Source organism: Haplochromis burtoni, unplaced genomic scaffold (assembly GCF_018398535.1).
Source record: "Haplochromis burtoni strain Fernald_Lab_line unplaced genomic scaffold, NCSU_Asbu1 Contig_29, whole genome shotgun sequence".
Taxonomy (NCBI): domain Eukaryota; kingdom Metazoa; phylum Chordata; class Actinopteri; order Cichliformes; family Cichlidae; genus Haplochromis; species Haplochromis burtoni.
In genome coordinates this window covers 507,956-518,122 of record NW_024582390.1, presented here as the reverse complement: position 1 = coordinate 518,122, position 10,167 = coordinate 507,956, and the positions used below count along the sequence as shown (strand labels likewise).

The 10,167-nt window shown below is 38.5% G+C and overlaps 2 protein-coding genes across 4 annotated transcripts in view; both read left to right on the top strand.

Moving 5' to 3' along the window:
- Positions 1 to 4,786, top strand: part of LOC102301398 (tubulin alpha chain) — a 9,592-nt gene extending 4,806 nt beyond the window's left edge. Inside the window, exons 2-4 of the mRNA XM_005918357.2 lie at positions 3,027 to 3,249; positions 3,349 to 3,497; positions 3,586 to 4,786. Of these exons, the coding sequence (XP_005918419.1) occupies positions 3,027 to 3,249; positions 3,349 to 3,497; positions 3,586 to 4,554 (1,341 nt within the window). The 3' untranslated portion in view covers positions 4,555 to 4,786. The remainder of the gene's footprint in view (positions 1 to 3,026; positions 3,250 to 3,348; positions 3,498 to 3,585) is intronic.
- Positions 4,787 to 5,965: 1,179 nt separating this feature from the next.
- Positions 5,966 to 10,167, top strand: part of pofut2 (protein O-fucosyltransferase 2) — a 7,556-nt gene continuing 3,354 nt past the window's right edge. For 2 of the 3 annotated variants that reach the window (XM_005918359.2, XM_005918360.3), the window contains exons 1-7: positions 5,966 to 6,258; positions 6,861 to 7,114; positions 7,481 to 7,625; positions 8,607 to 8,717; positions 9,232 to 9,298; positions 9,546 to 9,671; positions 9,789 to 9,969. In XM_005918359.2, the coding sequence (XP_005918421.1) occupies positions 6,083 to 6,258; positions 6,861 to 7,114; positions 7,481 to 7,625; positions 8,607 to 8,717; positions 9,232 to 9,298; positions 9,546 to 9,671; positions 9,789 to 9,969 (1,060 nt within the window). In that variant the 5' untranslated portion in view covers positions 5,966 to 6,082. Of the gene's footprint in view, positions 6,259 to 6,668; positions 6,760 to 6,860; positions 7,115 to 7,480; positions 7,626 to 8,606; positions 8,718 to 9,231; positions 9,299 to 9,545; positions 9,672 to 9,788; positions 9,970 to 10,167 lie in introns of all 3 variants that reach the window. The other variant, XM_014332419.2, reaches the window with a different exon arrangement.

Below are 10,167 nucleotides of genomic sequence, written 5' to 3'. Positions count from 1 at the left end.
CACACAATGTCTGCTACTGTCATGTTTGTGGAGAACAAAAAAGAAAAAAGAAAACAACTACAGAATAGGAATTAATTTCCAGCCAAAGAAAATGTATACAACATTTGTTTAATTCAGTCAAGGACCTACCTTAGTCAGAGACACTGTGGGTATCATCTGTCATTTTTTCAAACACATATACCGTCCTGGACTACACCTCCACTTTTTTTCTCCTTTCTGTTTTTTTATAAATGCTTCGCATTTGCATACACCCGAAAAAGTCACTTGGATGAATGATGAAACATTTCACCCACTAAAAGCACTATGTTCAAACGAACACTGCCAATTTTCTGGTATTAAATATCTTCCTTTTTTGGTAGCAAAAAGATGTTTGTTGCAGAGTATAAACATACACAAGCAATTGATTAACACACATATATTGTGGATCTCTGTCTGTGCAAACATAAATGAACATATATTGCTTCGCCTTTGAGCTACATGTGGTTTTAGGGATAGTCCAGAGGCAGGATTTCCCAAGATTTGTTATGTTATTGTTCATGTTTTGTCTTGGTATTTTTCATCATGTTATCTTTCATCATGAAAAATAGATCTGGAAAGAAATATTTTATTAAATAAAGAAATTGATTGAAAAAATGAAAATATTGGACTACACTTTGTTAAATACAGTATTGATGTATGGACAGCTGCAAAAACAGAATAAAATAATTACATTTGTTAAAGGGTGCCTGGTGTTCCGATCATACTAAAATAGTTAAAATGGCATTTTTCTGTATGTACAACATAATATCCTGCTCATATTTTTGTAAAACAGTGAAAAGGTTAGTCTGTTACACATACATTGATTCTCTGTAGAAATTATGGCTGTGTGCAGTCTGAATTATATTTACAACAATGCCAGATCTGTAAAATGGGTTCTTCCACTGAGAGCTCCTATTCAAACTGATGACAGTGCTGGGTAGATGATTGAGGGGGAAAAATAAAAGTTTTCTGCTCAGTAAGACGAGACTAAAGACATCAAAATTATAAAATCAGAGAAGTGGAATTGAAAAACAACAACAACAAAAAAGTATGTCCTATTGGTTTGATAATAACATTGCAGGTTTACCAGGTGGTATGTGTGTGTTCATAACCAAATTGACCCAAATACCTCTAGATGGCACTGCAATGCAGGCACTGGCGAAACAGTCAAAGCAAAGTCTGACGTCCAGCCACATGATTTAGAGTTATTATAGTTTATCCTGAGACAGACTTTAATATGTATCAGTCAGAAACTCCTTAACAAGAAAGAAATCTAAACAACAGTTGTTGAGATATTTCACTTAATAACAAGTCAGATTCTCATTGTGAGATTAAACGTAAAACACTCTGAGAATCACTTGTTTTCAAATTCCAAACAGCGCTGAAAACTATCTTCTTTCCAGAAATGCAGTCTTGGACACAGCCACAGGCACCGCCTCTCTTCTTTTACTGCAAAAGGCTTCACCTCCTCATGGGCAAGGATAATACTTAGGAGTCATTAGAGCCACAAAGCACCTTTCTCCTAAAGTCTCACCCTTATCAAGCTGGCTCAGACAGAGGTCCCCTGTAGCATAACTGAAGATGTACCCCTATCTTCCACTCAATCCATAAGGCTCTGGGGGCCACACATTCTGAAGACACTAAAGTGCAGGGATGCATCACGTTTCCCTTTGGAGAATCAGGTCAAGTTTCTCAACAGATTGTCATATGGCGAACTGAGGTTTTGCTTTTTTTTTTTTTAATCTTCTGCATGGTTTGAGCTTATTTATTTAGCACTCGCAGATCAATTAGACTTTATTTTGTCACCCATTGCTACATAGATACATAATTTCTTACAATCCTTGCAGTTCAACTTGTTGTCACGGTTCTGGGTCGGTTTGACCCAGCATTTTGAGTTTCTGATGTTTTGGTTTATTTTTGCACTAGGGGCTGCCCTTTGATACGCTTGTGCTTTGATTGTTATTGGAATTCTAGATTTCTGTTTATCCGTGTTTAAGGATTTGTTGCCTCATGTATAGTTTGGGTTCCATGTGTTATTTTCTGTCTGCCTCTCAGTGTTGAGTCTGTGTGTGATGGTTTCTGGTTTCCTGTTTTACTTTGAAAGTTCATGTCTCATGTCAGTGCGTTCAGTTTTACCTCTCCCCTGTCTCGTTAGCCCGATTTCTCCCAGCTGTGTCTCCCTCCTGTTGCCCATTCCCTGATTACTCCCCTGTGTATGTAAGCCCTGTGTTTTCCTGTGCTCCTTGTCATGTTGTACCTTCAACTTGCTGTGTGTTCATGATTTCCAGTCCTCCAGCACTTCAGCTTAGAGTTTTGCTTTGCTTTTGTGAGTCTTATTTTATGTAGAAGTTTGTCCAGCAGTAAAGCTGCGTTTTCAGTTTAAATCTCGACTCCAAAGAGTCCTGCGTTTTGGGTCCACCACTCCTGCCTGCCTGCCACACAGCCACCATGACTCTTGTTTACCATTACCTCACTGTCATGTTACCTCATGTGGACTAAACAACAGCCACTTTTTTGTTTATTTTTATGTCATCCTGACCTTAAATTCCAGTAGATATTGTCTACATGATCCATGAGCTGTTAAAACAAAGTCTAAAAAAACACTGGTAGAAAGCAGTTTGGCTCTTTGTGGTCTACTAGCCAAGACATAAAAGGATAAACCCCAAAGCTTTATCGTTTTTTCTCTAGCTTAAGACAGATAAATAAAAATATATTTTGTGCAGAATAAGTGCAGAATTTGACTGCCATTGGTTTTTTTTGTTTTTGTTTTTTTGAGCTCCTGACTGATCTTTGCAGGTACATAAATAACATCTAGTGACAGCTGCCATTTTGCTTGTTTTTTTTTCTTAAATATCTCTTTGCTTCCATCTAGTGGCAAAATTTCCAAATTGCTTCCTAGAATTGTTCAGCATGTGTACAATGTCCAAATGTGGTATTTTGGTGTTTTCTTTTCATAAACATATACTGTTTTGTTTTGGGGGCGTGGGGGATTGTTTCGTCTTTTGCAGCCCGAATGCATCTCCATTCATGTAGGCCAGGCTGGTGTTCAGATAGGAAACACCTGTTGGGAGCTTTACTGTCTAGAGCATGGAATCCAGCCAGATGGCCAAATGCCTCGTGACAAGCCTATAGGTGGCAACAATCATTGCTCTAGTGCTTTATTCAGTGAAACAGAGGCTGGGAAGTATGTCCCCAGGGCAATCTTTGTTGACCTGGAGCCCACTGTCATAGGTAAGTAGTGCTCTGAATCTGAGCTTAATTGAACTAAAAGCTTTTAACTAAAAACACTTCCTATAACAGATGAGTTTGTGTTCTCTTTTAATTTTCCAGATGAAGTTCGAACAGGAACATATCGTCAGCTATTTCACTCTAAACAGCTGATCTCAGGAAAGGAGGATGCAGCTAACAACTATGCCCGTGGACACTACACCATTGGGAGAGAGATCATTGACTCTGTCCTTGACAGGATCCGCAAACTGGTAGGCGAGTAGCCATTAGAGAGACAAGAACTTGCAATCAAGCCCAATCAACCACCAGTCTTAGTGTTTTTTTTCTCCATATCTACAGGCTGATCAGTGCAATGGTCTTCAAGGATTTTTGGTCTTTCACTCCTTTGGTGGAGGAACTGGTTCTGGCTTCACCTCCCTGCTGATGGAGAGAATCTCTGTTGAGTTTCGCAAAAAGTCAAAGCTTCAACTGGCTGTTTCCCCTGCCCCTCATGTTTCCACAGCAGTGGTGGAACCTTACAATTCCATCCTGACTGCCCACACCACCCTGGAGGACTCTGACTGTGTCTTCATGGTAGACAATGAAGCCATTTATGACATCTATCAAAGAAACCTTAATATTGAACGTCCTTCCTACACCAACATCAACCGGCTTATTAGCCAAATAGTCTCATCCATTACAGCATCACTTCGTTTTGATGGAGCCTTGAATGTTGACCTGACAGACTTCCAAACCAACTTGGTGCCCTACCCTCGTATCCATTTTTCTCTGGCCGCCTATGCCCCAGTCATCTCTGCTGAGAAAGCCTACCATGAACAGCTGTCTGTGGCTGAAATCTCCAATGAGTGCTTTGAACCCTCAAACCAGATGCTAAAATGTGATACTCGTCATGGTAAATACATGCTCTGTTGTCTGCTGTATCGTGGTAATGTGGTGTCCAGAGATATCAACTCTGCTATCAGAGCAATCAAGACCAAACGCACCATTCAGTTTGTGGATTGGTTGCCCACAAATTTCAAGATGGGCATCAACTACCAGCCTCCAACTGTGGTTCCTGGTGGAGACCTGGCCAAGGTGCAGAGGGCTGTCTGCATGCTAAGCAACACCACAGCCATCGCTGAGGCCTGGGCCCGACTGGACCACAAGTTTGACCTGATGTACGCCAAGAGAGCATTTGTTCACTGGTATGTTGGGGAGGGCATGGAGGAAGGAGAGTTCTTAGAGGCCAGAGAAGATATGGCTACTCTGGAGAAGGATTATGAAGAGGTGGCAGGTATCAATTCATTTGAAGATGATGATGAATATTAAAATGAATTATATCTTATTTGTTATTTTCTGGGATAAAACTAATATTGGTTATTTATTATTTGTAGAAGTGAGATTAAAACGTTAAATTCTAATCAATTTACTTTTATTTACCCTCGATACCTACAGACTCTGTAGGTTGTTTAGTTTGTAGCACTATGATAAAAAGTAAAATAAACTGTTTTGAACTGTTGTTGCTCAAAAAATTGCTTCCAAAATACAGTACTATATAAAATGCTTGAGTGATCTGTCATTTCTTTTTTTCTTTTTCAAGAAATCAAACTTTATATTAATGTTTTCAAATTATGTTGAGCAATAGTTCTCCAAGCTTTTATAGGTCTTTCAAAGGCTTTTTTTGGACGTGTGCTGACCATTTTCAGAGGAATGTTGGGTTACTGTTTTTTTTTTTTAACCAATTAATAATACCCTTTAAATTGTTCAATCATGAAAATTCACTGAACTCAGTGGCTAAATTAATACTGTACTTACACAATACTGCTTTGCCTAAAACCATTTTTTGTCTTTTTTGAGTCAAACTAAAACAATTTAGTTTGATCTGTAATTATATTCATTTTCCTCTTCCCTTCTCCTCATCCATTCAAGAATCCATTCTATCTTACCATAGGTCTTTTTTTAAACAAAGAAATAGTTTATGTTCAGAGCTCAGTAACCATCATCAGCTACTTTCTTGGTTGCTTGAAAATATCAGATTCACACAAAAACATTTCAGTAAGGGGGCATTGTGTGTTGTAGCCTCCTGTGTTTTTTCAACCATGCTGTGAAATGCCTCCCCTAAATTCTGTGTGCAGCTCACAGAGAATGTCATTCTCAAACTCAAATTTAAGTAAAATATTTACTCTTCAACACTGTAAGCAGGGATTAAAGTGGGAAGGTGTCACTTCGTTTATTGAAGACTTTTGATCTTGATAGGCAAGCTAGTGTTTAATTAGTTAATTTTTCCTGTCCTGCAACCTGGCGATCCTTGCAGTGACAGCATGGAGATTCTCTCTCAATCATAACAAAATAATTACATGCCACAACCCACTTATACATTCAACACTTTTGGCTGTATGAAAAAACGCAGTTTAGTCCAGGCATACTCTGATGGTGCAGTGTTAAGTTAAATCAAAGATAGCATATATCAAGTATTTTATATATTATCAAGTATTTTACTTTAAGGTAATATTTTGATTAGATTCACTCACCTAATTCTACCTTTGACACTAGCTTTATCCTGTCTAGGGGTTGGAAATTAGCCATATAACTTGTGAAATATCTACTTAAAAAAAGTCTGATTGTGAATATGGCAGCACAGCACTGCCTGCACAGAAAGGAAGTATGTAGCAGTCAACAAGATATTTATATTTTAAAAATGTAAGTTATCTACATAGATAAACAAAACAAGAACAACTAACTAAAAGGGGCTGATAATCTTTTGCACTCTGGCCTCGTTTTTGTCGTCTGCGTCTGCGATTGCTGGTTGCCCGGCAACCATGCAGACGCTTCCGGAAGTGCGTGGCTCAGAGTCAATATGGCGCAGAGCGTACTGAATAGACTACTGATGTTATTTGCTTCAGCGTGTTCTTTCAGTTCGTTCTTGCTGTCAGTTTTCGTCGCCCTTTCCGTATTCGATGAAGGAAATAGTGATAATGTATTTAGCGCAAGCCAGACGGTGACTGCACCCATCGCTGCCGCCAGGGATTTGCGGTAAGTTTATAGCGTAACGGTGGGCTAACCAGCAATGCTAACGTAAATTTGGAAGCAGCTGTTCATTTAACCGTACAGGCAGTGTTTCTTTGTAGTTAACACGTCGGGGTTTTTTTTTCTTTTTGGCCTTTTAAGTCTATATTGATATCGTGCCAGCTTTGACTATGTCAAACGTCATCATAATCTATTAAAAAACTTTACAATTTAATGCCTTCTTCCATAAAATTACCACAAATCCAGAACAGCCAGAACATTTTTGTTCTATAGTGGAGTTCTGAAACAACATGATTTCATTTGTGTTTACCTTTAATGCAGAATTTAGTGTTCTGGTTATTGTATGTGTATTATTGCTTTCTGTAGTTAGGTGATATGTATAAGTTATTTGTACCCATGCTTATTTGTTTGATCAGACTGTAACTTCCAGAATTGTTAAACAGCCTGCTGTAACAAAAAAAAGAGAGAAAACAACTGCCTGGGTCACTAAAAGCTAAATTTGCAACAGTGAGTAAGGCTTTCTAAAGTTTTAAGGTGGTACCTCAATTTTGGAAAGTATTAGCTACAGTATACAAATAATGTGTTATGCCTTTGTCTTGTCACCACAGGTACCTTTTGTATGATGTAAACCCTCCAGAGGGTTTCAATCTGCGCAGAGATGTCTATATTCGCATGGCTTCTCTGGTCAAGACATTGAGGAAAGAAGGAGATGACTGGGTGTTGGTGCTTCCCCCATGGGGTCGCCTATACCACTGGCAGAGCCCTAACCTCCATCAAATCCGCATTCCATGGGGGGAGTTCTTCAGCCTTACTAGCCTTCAGGCCAACGTACCTGTTATTGAGTATGAAGAATTCATTGCTGGTGAGCATTTGGATGGGTGATGCAGACTAGGTTTCATTTTTTTGAAAGAGATATATCTAATATATATAAAAAATTCCCTTCTTGCCCCTGCTGGCAGTCTATCCTTCACGCTCAGGTCCTCTGGGAGCTTGAGGGTCCTGCGCTCTTCTGGACAGAGATCTCGGATGTTGTTCCTGGGATCTGCTGGAGCCACTCGCCTACCTTGTTCTAGGAACGGTTAAGATAGTGCGCAGGACCCTTAAGCTCCCAGGCCTCTGGACCCGAGCTTGAAAGGGAGTTTCAAGCTCAATAAATTCAAATATATAAATGAAAACCTTTTCCAACACAATTATTTGTTTATGGCAAACTGAACTCTCCTTGGTGTAGAAAATGGAGGCCCGTTTATAGACCATGTTCTGGTACTGCAAAACTATGCGGAAGGATGGACTGACGGAAAATGGGAGGAAAAGGTTGACGAGCGGCCATGCATCGAGAAGTTGATGTACTCCAAAGATAAACATGGCTACTACAGGTGATTAAACAATGCAGAAAACCAGGAACATTTATAAAACATTGCATTACGAATACAATACCACTCATACATTTTGTTACACACAACAACTAGATGCCATTATCTGTATCATGACAGGGATCAGAAGTAAAGATGTGGGTATTAGTGTGATGAATAATTTGTTTTTTTAGTAACAAAGATGTAATTACACAAGAAAATACACAAACCTACTTCATGTCTACAGTACTTTGCAAAAGTTTTGATCCACCCCTCATTTCTGTGAAATTTTCTTCCAAGGAGCCAGAAGTGGTCTTGAGAAATAGGTTTCCAAACCTTTTCAAGTTGTTTCAGGGTTTTTAAGTCTAGTCTTTCCACCTGGCCATTTTCAGAGAAATATTTTATGTTTGTTAAACCACTAGATACCACTTGACCCATGAATCATTAAAGCATAAAAAGCACCTGACTGATGGGATGAAGTAGTTTTGTGGCTACACATAACAGATAACTTAGCAAAGAACTTATTATAAATTGGGGCTTGGGGATCAAATACTTATTTAACTCAATGACATGCATCAATTTATCATTTTAATTTAATGTGCCTTTATTTCTGGATTTTTGGTTGATATTCTATCTGTCGGCATTAAACTGAAACAACAAAAATTAGAGACAAAAATTAGATTTCTTTTTAAATAAGCAAACTTACACATTCAGCAGTTATTTCCCTCACTGTGTTTCGGCATGGTGCAGTGTGTCCTTAAAAAGTCCGAGGAAACTGGACAATTGGAGGACAAAAGAAGAAGTGCACACAGAATAAAATGATCTATTAGATTATAAAATATTGACTTTCAGTCTTCCTGGGACATATTACTGACATTTCTAGGAAAACATAAAGAAATGAGGTGTGGTTCGAGCTCTTTGCACAATACTGTAGATAGCACATATTCACAGTTCTGTGTCTATCTGTGCCCACTACTTGCCACATGTATCTTGTCTGTTTTTTAGGGGCTGGTTTTGGGGATACGAAGAGACGAGAGCTCGAAATGTAACGTGTTTATCAGCACAAGGCCATGCATCCGTCATAGCACCGGTTCTTCAGAAAAACATTACAGCGACGTGAGTCTACAAAGGAACATGCTAATAAAAAAGTCACCAACCATACGTTATTGATATTTGTTATCTGGCATCAGTCAAACGGTAAAAGCTGTTGAGTGATGCTGGTAAAACGTTTGGATTTAATGTAACATGTCTTCATTAAAAGTCACTATTTCCACCTTAAATTGAAATGACTTAAAACTCTAAAGAACTTTAAAACATTACAATAGTTCAACTTGGTGTACCATTTCAGTATAGGCATTACAATTAGACATTTCTATTCCTGGTGTGTAATTCAGAATACAAGTTAATATAAAAAAGTATGCATAATAACAGGGTGACATTGTCTCAACATAAAGCTGATCATATGATCATCATTTTAAAACAATGATGATCATATGATCTTCTTTTTTTTGGAACATGTCTGAAAGATGATCTCGCTTCATTATTATTCAGCTCTGCCATTACTCATAGCTCTGTCAGATTTTATGACACCTACAGTGGTAATCTTGTTTGCATGCTGTTGTTTTTGCAGATCTGTTATGCTCGACCGAGCAGAGACGCTCCTTCATGATCACTATGCTGGGAAGGACTACTGGAATGTAAGTCAAGAACTATAGAATTTTCAGTTCGTGATACGTCACGTCTTATGTTTCAGGTTAGGTTAGGTCATCTTAGGCAGTGTTATTCTTCCTAGACTTTTTCTATGTGTGGTATACTGTAGCATTACTGTGGCATCACTGTATTGTTACTGATAATAAGTTACATTATGTAACTTTTGCATTTTCAAAAACAATGGGATTCTGGGAAACTTTGCTGTCTGTAAACTGTGGTCTGTGTCTATTCTAGACACGACGCAGCATGGTTTTTGCAAAGCACCTGCGTCTCATAGGGGATAACTTCAGATCAAGACATCTAAACTCTACAGATGAAACAGACCATACGCCATACAGCGAGGACTGGACTCGTATGAAGGTTTGACAGTGTCTTATAATAGTATATTTATGGGATTGTACTAGTTATGGGTGTGACCATTTTCCATGTTGAGCAGCATTTTAAAAAGTGATGTGCTATTTTTTGATCACTCCTCAGGCCAAGCCTGGCTCAGCTAAAGGTGGTTCATATCTGGGCGTCCACCTGCGCCGGAAAGACTTTATCTGGGGTCACAGAGAAGATGTGCCGAGTCTTAAGGGAGCTGTCAAAAAAATACGCAGCTTGATGAAAAAACATAAACTTGATAAAGTTTTTGTTGCGACAGATGCAGATGATGAAGGTAGTGACACACACACATTTTTAAAGATAGAGAAATTATACTTGTAATGCATTGAAGCTTCAGTGATTTGCATATTAAGTCAAGTTTTAGAACACTATTTTCTAGCTAATACTTATAATAAAATACAATCAGCTAATAATTCCTTTAACTCTTTGTCGGACGAGGGACCCTGTGTGGTAACTTGATTTACAAAATGTG